This window comes from Ruditapes philippinarum, unplaced genomic scaffold (genome assembly GCF_026571515.1).
Source record: "Ruditapes philippinarum isolate M1 unplaced genomic scaffold, ASM2657151v2 ctg18803_1_1_1_1, whole genome shotgun sequence".
NCBI lineage: Eukaryota > Metazoa > Mollusca > Bivalvia > Venerida > Veneridae > Ruditapes > Ruditapes philippinarum.
In genome coordinates, this window is record NW_026853654.1 from 1,858 (window position 1) to 16,211 (window position 14,354).

Below are 14,354 nucleotides of genomic sequence, written 5' to 3' on the forward strand. Positions count from 1 at the left end.
TAAGTCCCCTACCGGTAAGAGCCCAAGCAACATTCTGAAGGGCCATTGGCCATTCACTTATGTTCCTATTTTAAGTAAATTTGTTGAAAAAGTTCTTTAAAAGTGATCACAGGAAACAGTTTTTATGTACAGACAGCCGGACTGAAGGACACTCTAAAGTAATTTTTTAAACATCCCTGTTATCAAAATATAACATTTTTAAAATCCTATCAGGATTAAAGAAGTTGGAGTAAAAATTACCAATTTCTCAAAAAAAAAGTCTAAGTTCAAAAGGGGCATAATTCTGGAAATAGTCTTGCTAGAGTATTGAACACTCACAAATGTTGGGTGATAATAAGAAACATTTATATGAAGTTTGAAGTAGATACATTCAGAAAAAGAAGTTATTAAAAAAAAAAAACAATGTTTTTTTCATGAAAATTTTAAGCTCAATGGAGGTAATTCTGATAAATTTTGTGCTAGAGTTGTAAACCTTGTCACATATGATGTGGTTGATGACAAGCAACTTATATTTAAAGTTTGAAGAAAATACCTTAAGAAATAAAGAACTTATAGTGAAAAAACTTAAAAACTAGAATCAGAAATCTTGAAATTCAGTCTATTTGTTGCCATAGCAACCAGAATTTTCAACATAGGAAGATAAGAAAAGGATGTGCATAATTTCCATACTGCCATCTACCCATATGTCAAGTTTCATAAACATTTTTTCAGTACTATTTGTGTTATCTCTGGATCCAGGTTATGTGTAAAATTTGCCATATTTTCAGTCTATTTGTTGCCATAGCAACCAGAATTTTCAACATAGGAAGAAAAGAAAAAGACGTGCACAATCTCCATACTGCCATCTATCCATATATCAAGTTTCATAAAAATATCTTCAGTACTTTTTGCGTTATCGCGGGATCCAGGTTATGTGTAAAATTTGCCATATTTTCAGTCTATTTGTTGCCATAGCAACCAGAATTTTCAACATAGGAAGAAAAGAAAAAGACGTGCATAATCTCCATACTGCCATCTATCCATATATCAAGTTTCATTAAAATATTTTCAGTACTTTTTGCGTTATCGCAGGATCCAGTTTTGTGGACGGACGGACTGACGGACGGACGGACTGACGGACGGAGGGTAAACCTAAAGTCCCCTCCGGTAAACCGGTAGGGGACTAAAAACTGTTTATAATGTACGAACAAAATAATTTAAAATGCAGTTTTATAACATTAGATACCTTACAGATCACTATAAGGAAAAATGAAACTTATGCTAGACACTGGTAAAACTTTACAGAAGGTCTTTGGAACTCCAAGAAATATATGTGTATGATGTTTAAATTTCAGTGAATCAACAGTATGACCCCAAATGTCTTTTTAACTTTCTACATAATTCATAGAAAAAGTATTATACATTTACTGTAATTCATTACAAATTTCTATCTACCAATTACTTTCATTTTCAAATGACATAGATCTACATCAATTAATATAAAAAGTTGTTCATTACAACCATGTATTACACTTTGGTATGGTAGTGCTGAAGAAAAAAATGTTATGCAGCTCGTGAAAAGTAACAAATATAATAAAACAAAACCTTGGCACAGTTGTAATACTGTTCATAGATGTGTAAACAAAATATTATGCAGCTGCTGAAAAAAAATTAATATAATTAACAAAACCTTGGCACGGTTGTAATACTGTTTATAGAAGTGTGCACAAAATATGCAGCTAATGAAAAGTAACAAAAAGTAATACAAAAAAGGTTGGCACGGTTGTAATACTGTTTATATAGACGTGTTAACAAAATATGCAGCTAAAGTAACAAATATGATACACAAAAGGTTGGCACGGTTGTAATTCTGTTAATAGACGTGATAACAAAATATGCAGCTTATGAAAAGTAACAAATATAATACACAAAATCTTGGCACATTGAAATACTGTTTATAGACATGTAAACAAAATATGCAGCTGATGAAAAGTAAAAAATAGTTTGTACAAGTTTGTAAAAATCAATAATAATTAAAATGTGATATTACACAAAGATCAAATTTGTTGTGAAGAAATTCATTAAAAAAATTGTCAGTAAAAATAGTTGGTTTCAGTAATTTCTCCGATATTATCAAAGTTTCAACAATAACAACAATAAAGATTACAAGAATCATCATTGTAAAGTATTTCAACTTTATTTTAAAGGTTAATACCATATCAATACATGTGTTCCCTGTTAGTGTCAAGTTTTGACAAGATGTTATAATTGTATTGATCAGTATCAAAAACATTCCCCAAGCATTTATTGTCTTGATTTAAATAGTAACAATGTTTTTTGTTTGTTTGTTTCATTTTACGCCTTTAACGTCATATAGGCGGGTAGTTTCCTAACCATCGTTTCTGGAGAGTTACACCAGTACAAGACTACCTTCCTCCGTGCAGTAACAATGTTTAATGGAAAAAAAAAACAACAGCATATAGACAACAGAAAAACAGCATATAATGTCAACAACAAACATAACATAGCAGCAGAATATACTGACTAGAAGGCAAAATTTGACTAGACAAGAATTTTGCATTTACAAGAAAGACATGCTATGCTGATGACCTCAAACATTAAAATTAGCAACAAAAAGTATAACAAGATAAACAAACGAGCCGCTTACTGTAGTTCTGACCCTTATTACATTTTAAAAATAACTTATATGCAGATGAAGTAAAGGTTTGAAAATGTAAAATAAGTCATTTATTTTATGCTTTTGAGTGTATTACTGATGTATCCGTGAAAAATATATTTGATAATTTCACCGTGAAATGATTAAAATTTCAAACTTTTCTGTGACGAGACTACTTTTTAAAGATTTTATCATCATTCAAATTTTTTGAATTCAATAAATAATATCATGGCTATTCAACGTTGATTGTCAAACTTATTTTCAGCCCAAGACTTCCTGTATTTATGAGAAATTGGACTTAAATTCAACTAAAATTGATGTTAACAGTGGGGAAAACAGATTTAATATTAACGTTAATATTGAGGAAATTTCATTAGCATAAAATAAAAAGACACTTTATTGTTTGTTGTGTAAGATGTAATTTTATATCATTGAAGGTACTTTAAAAAACAGTGTTCTCACGAGCGCATAGCCACTCATGAGAATACTGTTTTTAAAGCTCTCTTGATGATATAAAATTTCATCTTACACACAAACAAACAAATATCCTCTATAAATTTGCATTTTTAAATTAAAAACATAGATTGTCTAGTCACTTCCTTCATTTTCTTCAGGTAAGGTCTCTGACACCTTGTTTCTTGCTTTCCTTCCCCCATCGCGGTCCCGCCCCCCAGCCAGCCACTTTGAAACCTCTATTTCAACATCCTTCCTCGTTGCAGCCTTTGTCGGCAAGTTCCTTTGGACACATTCTACAAAACAAGCATTCTTATCCTTAAAGAATGAAATGAAATGAAGGTATTGAAACCATTCAAAGGTCATAAGCCACCTTGTAGCATTTTGAGCAGTATAAATTGGAATATAAACTAATTCTGGTATGTTTTACCAAATATAGATGTTTGTTTCCTGGTTTTACATAGCTTTTAAACAATATTTCTGTGATATCGCTGCAGTCAGTTGTAAGCTGAGATCATCTTATCGGTGTATCAGTAAAGAATGTTAAGGTAAGCAAATAACTTGCTTTACAGGAAGGTGATTTCTGTTTATATTATGCATCACAACACAATGCATGGGATCAAAACCACACAGCATGTAAAATATTCTCTCTTATTAATTTCCATAAAAGCTAGTCAAGCATTTTCCTTCATTAAAGCAATACCCGAAGACACAATAACAAGATCTTGGATAATATATCTATTTTGAAGACACCACTTTGCAAATTTGTAAAATATCACTTACTATATAATACATTCAGTATCTAGAGGCCCACACACTTTTTCTTCCCCTTCAGCCACTTCATTTTGTACATTCTTGCCAGTTCATTTGACATGGTTTCTTTCATCAAGCGGTCAACAGTTTCCCGTACATCTGCCATACCAAACATTGAGAGGAACCGCACCTTAAATAAAGCAGAACATAAACTTTTTTTAATGTTAATTTTAACACTACTAAGTGATGGGCTGCAAGTCACCAAATGACAAATAATTGTCAACTGGACCTCAAAAACATGATCTGCCAAGAAAACTGTTTGGATTGACAAATTAAAAGATCTTTCCTCATATATTTACAGCCTAGGACAACACCTTAGTGACTTTATGTTTGTCCCCTCCACCGAGTGTTATGGGGCACATTATCATTGTTTTTTTTTTATACAAGAGTTTATTCAATATCAACAGAATAATTTTTGATAATATAATAACAGCTCAATTCCTGGATTTTGTGGGTACTAGTCATTTTCCTGGTATTTTGAAAGCTGCCAGCATTTTGATTAATGAATTGACTGTCTTGTCCTAATTAATAATTAATGTTGAAAACGAGGCCAACTGCCCATGTCTTGTGCTCATGGCTATTATAGCATATATAAATAACATAACTGTGTCAATATGAATCAAAAAATTAAAACATGCCAGTTTTTAATTCTGAAATTAATGCAGCAAAGTGTTTGTCCACTGTGCAATATTTTCCAACATAAATATAGCAGAATGATTATACATTATCATCAAGTGCTCACCACAGACCATTATGTTATTTCGCTTTTAGGCCAGTGGATATGGGGTATACTTTTTTCAGTTACTAATGGAGCAACATACATGACTAACACTATGCTTACCACAGATGAGAGCATTGTCTGATCTCCCAGAAGCTTATCGAATGCTTCCATCTGCTCAGGATAACCAATAGGGAATGAGATATATTTCAGAAGTTGCAGCGGTTGGTCATCTGCTGCTGACCTTAACAGCATTTGCTGCACCATCATCTTAATTTCACGATTCTTCTCTCGCATTGTCTCCAAGACTCGGAGAATCTGTGTAACAGCAGCTGAAAAAAAGGATTCATAATTCTAGGCCATATACTTTTAGAGCTATGTGTGGTCTGGATCCATGCTGGTCGCAAACCCATTATGTTGGTTTTGTCATGACCCGGCTCAAATGAAAAAAATCCAGTATTTTAAATTTTTCCTTGGCTTTAACAGTAATTAACGCTAAAATCTCAAAAGGATTGTTGAGTGTTCAAGGTCACAAAATGTGAAAATGATAAGAAATCATGAATTAAACTTAACATATTTTTGAGCCTAGGCATGTCATTTGGTGAAAATAAACATTCTTGACTCTTCCAGGGACCGTAACTTTGGATAAAAGTAGTGGGGTCAGGCAAGAATATGCGCACAAATTCCCATCATGATAAAGACTAACACAAGTAATCATCAATTTCTTTTGAATATTTTTTGAACTAGGGGCATCACAAGGTGAAACTTTCCATTTTTGGCTGTGTCACTCAATCCAGCTTGTTATTAACACATTTATTGACTTGTTTTGAGAATATAACATTTAGTAAGTATGTACTGTAATAATAAATATATTTATAGCTCCGAAGTTTATACTTACTGGGCCCAATAATCTGCCCACGGAAGGGTGTATCAGAAGCACCTTGTATTGGAGAAGCACTTTGCACATCACTGCTGGCCTCTCGCAATGCCTGTGCAGATAAGCGAGGCGGAGATGAAAGTAGGCTATGTGACTCTTTGGGCGTTGTTGCTTGGTCAATAACTTGTGGTGGCCTACTCTCTGTGTCTGTCTCATTCTCATCAGTGCCACTATCCGATTCATACAGCCTTTTTGATGGCCTATTTACAATAAAATGAAAATACATTAATAAGTAATTATTAAATACATATACATTAAGTGAGTTATTGCGCCAAGTGAAAATATGATTATGACCCGTAATCGGCTGGAAAACATGTACTAGTCTATGTTTACGTACCGAATTGTTGTGCCGCAGTTTTGTCTACCAAGGATTTTTAGCACGAATGCGTTTGTTTCCCCCGATAGATATTTCATGAACGGGAAGGGCTAAAGACTTTGTCCCATTTGGAAGCTTAAAACTGTTAAATGTGAAAATGATAAAAGATTTTTTTAATTGTCTGGACAATTGTTTTCACAACGGCCCGGGAAGTGAATCCCTTGCTTGCAGGCTCGAATCTGGAGTTTCTGGCCTTCTCTTAACTTAAAGTATGTTTTTAAAGGGGGTATAATTTACAATTTTTTTCGGTTTTTGACCGTTTAAAGATGATCACAGGTTTAATTATCTTTCGGGTCATATTTTTTCTTCCCAGGTCCGATACTCGTGCCTGTGCAACATAGGGCTTGGTTGGTACTTGGAAAAAATACTTGAATTTGTAATAATAACTATTTGCATTTAATATTTTAAAATGCTTATGAATGAAATATTGGTACAAAATGGAAGGGACTTCTAAGGCTAGGAGGGGTCACTGGATTTCAAATGATGGTGTCCCTTTAAAAAAGGATCTCTTAAAATTTTGTCTAGATAGAAACAATATTATTAAAATGTTAGTGTCGACTCCGTCACAGTTAAGTAATTCAACAATAACAACTATACCCATCCATAGGTCAGCTAAAGTGCCTTATAGTGGGCGTAAATTCTAGAAAATGTCGCAAATTAAACTGACAAACGACTATCGCGAAATTACATGGCAAAGGCAAAAACAAAAAATAAATGACGTTTACACTTACCTACACACACAATAAATGTGTAAGGATATAATATGAAAGGTCGTTATACGAAATCGTTGTTAAATGTTCCGAATTGAAAAGAAATATTGTTTTCGTGTACAATTTTACAATTTAACGTTTCAATACACAATTTGATTTTAAGCGGCAGCGGAAATCACGTCTGCGCATGCTCGAAATAAATTTTTCATCAAATGCTGATTTTTATAAATAATTTCTGAATTAATAGTCTAAAAAACACATTTTTATATTTAGATTATAAAGATTAAAACCAATATAAAAACAAAACAAATTAATTTCTCGCACCTGCTCAGGCATGCTAATATTTATCGGGTTGCCCAAATGGGACCCATATGGGTCCCTCATGGCTTGTATATATGTTAATGCTACGATTTTTATATAAGATAATAGCAATTAATGCCAAGGTGGTCACACTATAGCTCAAAGTAAACGAGTTTTAAAGAAATAAATAAACGAAAAATCGTTTTTCCTTAAAGTGCTGTAATATGGGACCCATATGGGTCCAATATGGGCGTACCCAAATGGACTTGCCCATATTGGTCCCATATAGGTCCAATATGGGCATACCCATATGGGCTTGCCTAGATATAGCCCATATGGGTCCCATATATGCATGTTTGCTGGGTTCTATATAAATCGTAAATTCTTGAAAAAATATGTCACCAGTATTATTTCGTAAATTTGAGCAGAAATTCACCCCATCGTTAGTATAAATATAAAAGTATTGTAGGCATACAAGTATATATCATTTTGAAATGTAATAAACTTTTACTGATATTATGACGTCCTGAATTGAAAATGTCATGGAGTAAAGGGAAAATCAGTTTAAGGCCCCATATGCCCCTAGAAATGCTTTTATTTTTCATTTATCAAAAGCCCTTTATATTTTGCTAGCTGTTATAGTGTTCAAACATTATTCATTACCATGATTTGCTTCTGTTGCATGTTGGCATTTTAGTAATTTAACAATACCATGATTAAGTATTGGAATGGAAGTCAAAATGCTACTTTGTTTACATTTCTCTACTTTCATGACAAATAACTTCACATTTCGGGGAACTTCAGGTTTACAAAGTTTGACACAATGATTTTCAAAAGTTTCAAAATATGGGTCTTTATGTGGTCGGAGTCCGACATGCCCATCGAGGCTTGCACAGAGGCTATAAGTTTTTTTGTCACGTGATAATGGCCACCTTACGAACTGTTGTAAATTCATTAGATAACATAGTAACAAGTATGTAGTTAGCCACAGTTTTAAGAAATATTCTCTTAATATTGTGTTTAGATCGACTATATATGCTCCATATGGTGTATAAATAAAATGAGCTACATAAATATAATATCTTTCCGATCTATAAAACCGATAGTTTTACATTGCCCAAATAATTAAGGTATGCTTTAGGTAATAGCTATGCACTACTTTATTACTTGTTTGCTAATCCTACTCAATTTTTCTGTTTAACCCTAAATACTTGTTTAAAGTCAACGGTTTCTTATCTCATACCAGTAAATATTTTAGGTCTGCTGATCAGGGGAAATAACCGTAGATGATACATTACACTTCTTCTCGCAGCGGTTACTTCCCCTGAATTATGGGTAGAGATGGTTTTAACTAGTGTGATATATTTTCAACATTAATAACAGTAGAAGGCTGTCACTTTAATAACAGCTAGCAAGCGGCTCCATTTGATAGCGGAAAAAACAAAAACATTAATACACATTTTTCTCCGATCTGAAACGAATACAGAAATATTACTGTTTATTGTGTAGAGCCATATATGGGCATGTTTGGCATTATTTCTATCCTTGATCAGTTTTCATCGATCAAAATGTGCAAAAAAAGGGGTAATTTTTAACGGGGTCAAAATTTAATGTCACACAGGCTAATACAAAAAATAAGCCTAAAGTGTTGGAAAAGAAAACCAACAAAGCATTAAAATATTTTTCAAATTGGTCAAAACGGAACTCTGTGTGATGACGAGGTCAATCTACTCAGCTCAATCTACTCAAGCCCTTTCCTCCTTGACGTTTGCCTCTATAATCATAAATGACTAGTACAGTCACGCTCCATATTGTACATGTAATTCCGTAACTAGTCAATGTGATTTTATAGTTGCAATGATGTATATGGGTACCAGTGTGCTAAGAGATAATTTAAATTCTGCATAATTTTTTTGTTCTGGGTCAGAATCTCGGTTCTACTAGATGGGAGATAATGCCATACTCAAAATAGCAAAATTTTCTAAGTACCATTAGTTGGATTATTTAGTATCCGTGTAAATAATAGGCACCTTATTCACAAATATGTACGGTATTCTTTTTTAATATCATCAAAATTGACATATGTTTATTGGTCCAAAACTTTGTTGCACAGTTTTATTTTTTTTATTACCGGCTGTTTCTATGGGAAATGTACAATATAACCGGAACTGCTTTCTTCTCGTACTTTAAAAACTTTGACTATGTCTAATTGGTATATATGCTGGGACATAAGAACTTATCTTATGTCCCAGATACACTTAACAAAACTTATAACTGTGCAGTTTTTAAATGTGAATAACTTTTTTATTACTTGACATTTTTTACCCAAATTTTGGAATTCATCGTTTGAATGGTTTAATTTTACAATGCTATATTCAGAAATAACGGTTATTTTTGTTGTGTGCGTTCATCCGTGACATGACATAAACAACAAAGTGCACGTGAGGGTGACAGGTTGGCGCTAAATGAAGTTATTATTGACCATCAAGGATTCTATGAAAATAAAGACATCCAAAAAACATAAATTTATTGCAGAATTTTTGCAATTGAAAGAAAAATGGCCGTCTAGAAGTTTTACGCAAGGGAATTTGCATTTCAGGCGCCCATTTTGAAAATAAATTTGCATAATATTTTCTCAAATAAACATATTGACTAAGATTTTACTTTAAAACTAAAAACAAACTTTCTTGGTACTTTCATATTAATGAAAATATCGTGTTTGCATTGCTTTTAGCAACTGGGTACAGCGCGTTACGGAGATCGACATAAACCAGTCTTTACTGAAATTCAATAGAGCAAATATTAAAATCACAGTGACATAATGCCCTGGAATTCATTGTAGTATTATACCCTATCGGTGATCCTATGTTTTATGTTTGTATTTTAGTGAAATCAAGAGATTTAGACCTTTTTGCACCCAATATAAATACACATTTTACAGAAATGTGAAATTCGGTTTTCGCGCAATATTGCACACATCGCTATTTCTCAGTAAGTACGAATCGCCCTGACATAAAAATCGATACCCATCATTGCACATATCTGTACTATACTTGGTTAAAATTTCAGAGACCTATGTTTATTAGTATCTGAGAAAATTTGATTTTTATACGTGCACACTTATAAGATTTGTTAAGTGTATATGTTACCATTCGGAGGGAATTCCATTGACTTATTGTTGGACATAATCTGTATTTGTAAGAACTTAGGTGGCGCCTTTATGCCTAAAGTGTAAATACCTTCTTGGGTCACGGATTTAATTACAGCCGTAAATGTACGAATAACTTCTGCTGGTATATAGAATTAATTTACTCCCAATATATATACAATGCAGATACAGAAAACACTGTCTTATGTTTAAGTAAAACACGACAAATGATTTCAAAAATAAAGAGAATAGACTATATACTCTCATTTTGGTTATTTTTTACAGATTTATGTGCCATTTTTGAAAATGGGAAACTAAACATATGCTTATTGGCTAACAAATGTTAAATGATAAATAATAAAAGTCGTGTTATCCTTAAAGATTAAAAAAAAAACTCACAGAAGATCATTTGAATCATATCGTAAAAATATATTTTAATCCGTTGGGTTTATTTTGTAACATTCGGATAAATACGCGTAGGATTTCAGAACGAGGCTGTCAAAAAAAGATGGATTCTGATCAGGCTTGTCAATCGTGATCAAAACAAATCAGTGACATGTTTGCTCATACGGTAAGACATTTTGGTCTATTTCTTTTTAGTTTTTACACAAAGATTCTGCTTTATGAATTTCCTTTGCTTGAATACAGTATCTTAAAATTAAGCCTTTGGTTTTTCGGTCTGATTCCTTCAATAAATTTGACCCGGCTGATTAGCTCATGATGATGCTTGCACTGTCATCAGCTCATGATTATATTTATTATGCCTGCTACTCTTTGATTTAATTTAAATGTTTTAAAAAACAAAATTTTCAGGCTTATATAAGAAAAATATGAAAAAGGCAAGTCCTCAAAGCGAGCTCGAGCTCTTTGACAGAAATTATCAAGAGGGTTTGTATAATTTGTAAAGGTGCAAGGATTCAATATTAGGACAATTTGTGACCAAAACAAGATCCAGACCCAAAGAACATGTGACAGCCTTAATAGATACATGAAGACAAGGGTTCCAACTCAAAAAACGCAATTTTCGCCTTTAGCTGAATGAGAAGCGAATTACTTTTCCATTTTACAAGCAAATTCTGTATTTTTATGTGTTCATGTAGCATACTTATGGTGCTTTTAATAAATGTTAGCAACTTGTCCCTTTAACCATGCATATATATATATATATGCCGAACACAAACCTAGCTGAAAACGACTTTTTGGCTTAATCCACAAAGAAGTTGCAACATAATTTACATTGTAAACTAGAATCCGGGTCAGCTCGGCCCTAAAACGTACTCGGCCCCCGAGTCAGCTCGGCCCTATTCCAACTCGGCACGGGTCAACTCGGCCCACTTTTTAATTATTAATATCATGGTTTGTGTTATCACTTTTTATTGTAATTATGAAATTATTTATAAAACACGGATTGACAGTTTCAGAACAAGCAGCAGACAGGCTTTTCTTATCAGTAGAATTGCGAGTAAAAATTACCGATTGCGTATATCAGTGTATTTCTGACTCGTGGTAGGTTTAACCGTAAATTTAAATACATTCAGTGTCAAACAATGTGTTGAAATATATACTGAGAGGACGCTAAGATCACCAGCTTTAAATTGGTGTTACAAATTTTAAAATCGGACATAATGTATATAACTATATAATAATAGATATTTCTTATTATTCATTTACCGTAACAACATGCAAAGCAATGTTAATACGTAATATATATTTGTAAAGTGGGCCGAGTTGACCCGTGCCGAGTTGACCCGTGCCGAGTTGGTATAGGGCCGAGTTGACTCTTTTCCGTAAACTACGTGGTTTATCCAGTAAAAAAACAATTTACAACAATGTACACAGTAAGAAAAGGCTTGAATTCAATAAAAAAGACTATTTTGCAAAACATACATGTATGATTACCTATTGTTATTGTTTCATGATTACCTATTGTTATTGTTTCGACAGAGAACCACATAATCGTTTTTTTTTTTTTTCACTTGCTAACTTTTCTCCAAGGACGGCCATTCACTTGTCATGCTATTGAGGATAGATGAATTAAACTATGAGTGTTCTAATTGGTCGATGCATCGGATGCTGGTGACATGCGAATGGCTTTTATCAGAAAAAAAAGTTAAAGCTAGTGAAAGAAAAAAAACAATTACGTGGTTGTCTGTTGAAATCGTTGGTTTTGTCTGACGAAACAGATATTTTCGAATATGTCAAATAATGATTGTAACTGGTGCAGCAGCTTGCTCCCCTTTATTTTCTTATGGAGTGTTTTCATCAATATCTGAATAACTCAGATTGAAAATACTCTGTACAAAAATAAATTAAAGAGAGCAATCTTCTGCACCAGTTACTTTCACTACGTTTGAGAATTTGACATATGGGAAAAAGGTTTGTTATAGGTTGTTATGATGATTTGATTGAACTGTAACTACAACGGTGTTCAGGCCTAAAAAAAAATTGATGTGTTTCTGGTGGCGAGGCCAAAAAAAGTAGGGTTGGTAGGTAGGATTTTTTTTTTCCTGTCAATCAACAATTGTAGATATGATACGGATTATATGGACTGTAAATTATATTCTATTGCATAAAATTATTTAACAATGTTAGACTACATGTACCAAACCTAGACTTCAATCTTACATTTTGAAATAAATTTTACCAATGGCATGACTCGACTTTCGTTTTCATTTTTTTAAATTCTTAACGAACAACTGGCTTCAATTGTAATATTCTCACTCTTAACATGACCATGCACGTCCAAAAAAATGTTTTAAGCTGTTTTGCTGTGGTCAATTAATTTCGATTTCCTGTTTTGTCACACTATGATCGCATGTTTTTAAGGAAATTGCCAGCAGTGACACTTTGGCTGCTTGTTGTGCCGCCATGTTTGCCGGTGCGCATTTATGCTTAATTGGAACACAAATCGTCTGTGCCTAACATCGTTGTCGGCTCGCGATACTAAAACCCGTCTTCGGTACGGGCGCCAATTTTTTTTTGTACATCGATAAAAAATTTGGGTCGGGGCTAAAAAATAGGGCCACCGGAAACACAACATTTTTTTTTAGGCCTCAGCAAGTTTTTTTGTAAATGTGATGGTTTTGTCCTGCTTTGAATGTGCATCATTAACCGAGTGGTTTAGGCCATTGACTTCAAACCAATTATCCGTCATGCCATGGCAGCAAGCTGTGTGTTTGAATCCTGACACGACTTTCAGTGTCTTTTCTTAGAGGGGGGATAAAGGGATTCACCCATATTTTTGAGAATTCCCATCTATTTTTTAAGAGGCAGGGGGGAAATATTACATAGAGAAAGAAGGAAAAGATCAACAAATATTATAAATTTTCACTTTTCGATAAAAATCCCCGTTTTTTAAATCTTTGGATTTTTTTTTGATTTTTTAATGTTACATGTAGGTAGCTAAATGCTAGATTATGGAACTTAGATGGTTGACCGTTCTCCTCGGGTGCCTGTTCATGTCTAAAATAATGCATGGAAGACACCTCTTCCTCCACCAGTTAAGGTAGAATTTAGTTAGTATGGATCTGTACTGTGTTGGTGCATTGTAAAACCTAACCAATTGAAAAATTGATCAGGTATCAAAATACCAAAAAAGAGCAGCAGATGGTTGGTTTATTTAAAGTAAAAAAAGCTTAATAATATCTGTTTCAAAGTAGCAAATGTATTTATTGCTTCTTTTTGTGTTGACTCTGTGGAGTAGTGGCAACATATAGGGATCACTTCTCTGTTGTCTCTCTGTCTGTTAAAAAAGCTTGTCCAACAACTGGTGCATTTTCATCCAAACTTTACAGGAATGATCAGTACCAAGTCTAGTTGTGCATATTTTCAGCATTTTCTGGTTCTATAATTTTTGTCAGTGTTATATAATATATATGTTTAATAATTCTTATATTTAAATTACTACTGGACTACTACTTATAATTATACCACAAATGGATTTCAGTGAAATTTTAAAGGATTCAGAATCGGTAGCTCAAAAACTTTCGCAATTATTACATGGGTTTTCTGCTTGAATGATTTTTAGCTCGACTTTTTTTTTTGAAAAAAAAATAGAGGTATTGCTACAGTCAGGTCGGCGTTGCCGTTGCCGTTGCCGTTGCCGTTGCCATTGCCGTTGCCGTTGCCGTCCGAAAACTTGTACCTGGATCATAACTTTTTTATTTCTTTGTGTATTGTCTTCATTACTTGGCCACAACAACCCTTGGGACAAGACCTTTCAGTAGACCACACTAACCTTAAC

General features: G+C 33.4%; 1 protein-coding gene across 2 annotated transcripts; it reads right to left on the reverse strand.

Moving 5' to 3' along the window:
• Nucleotides 1-1,171: 1,171 nt before the first annotated feature.
• Nucleotides 1,172-7,326, reverse strand: LOC132737458 (uncharacterized). 2 transcript variants are annotated; one of them, XR_009626736.1, is made up of 5 exons: nt 6,685-7,326; nt 5,539-5,777; nt 4,764-4,972; nt 3,893-4,052; nt 1,172-3,405 (listed from the first exon to the last, which is right to left on the reverse strand). XR_009626736.1 is itself a non-coding variant. In XM_060724749.1 (4 exons), exons 1-3 carry the CDS (start codon nt 5,801-5,803, stop codon nt 3,912-3,914), a joined length of 615 nt encoding a protein of 204 aa, XP_060580732.1. In that variant the 5' UTR covers nt 5,804-5,993; the 3' UTR covers nt 1,172-3,405; nt 3,893-3,911. The 2 variants fall into 2 exon arrangements, 1 of the variants encoding a protein (XP_060580732.1); XM_060724749.1 differs by lacking the exon at nt 6,685-7,326 and having other exon boundaries at nt 5,539-5,993.
• Between the last annotated feature and the right edge of the window lie 7,028 nt (nt 7,327-14,354).

Bases quoted from the DNA above. Each gene is read 5' to 3' on its own strand.
- LOC132737458 (XM_060724749.1), bottom strand. From the start codon at position 5,803: ATGTATTTTCATTTTATTGTAAATAGGCCATCAAAAAGGCTGTATGAA. The intron at 4,973-5,538 runs GTAAGTATAAAC...CCTTTTTTTCAG, and splicing joins TGGGCAGATTATTGGGCCCA to CTGCTGTTACACAGATTCTC. The intron at 4,053-4,763 runs GTAAGCATAGTG...GCTTTATTTAAG, and splicing joins AGACAATGCTCTCATCTGTG to GTGCGGTTCCTCTCAATGTT.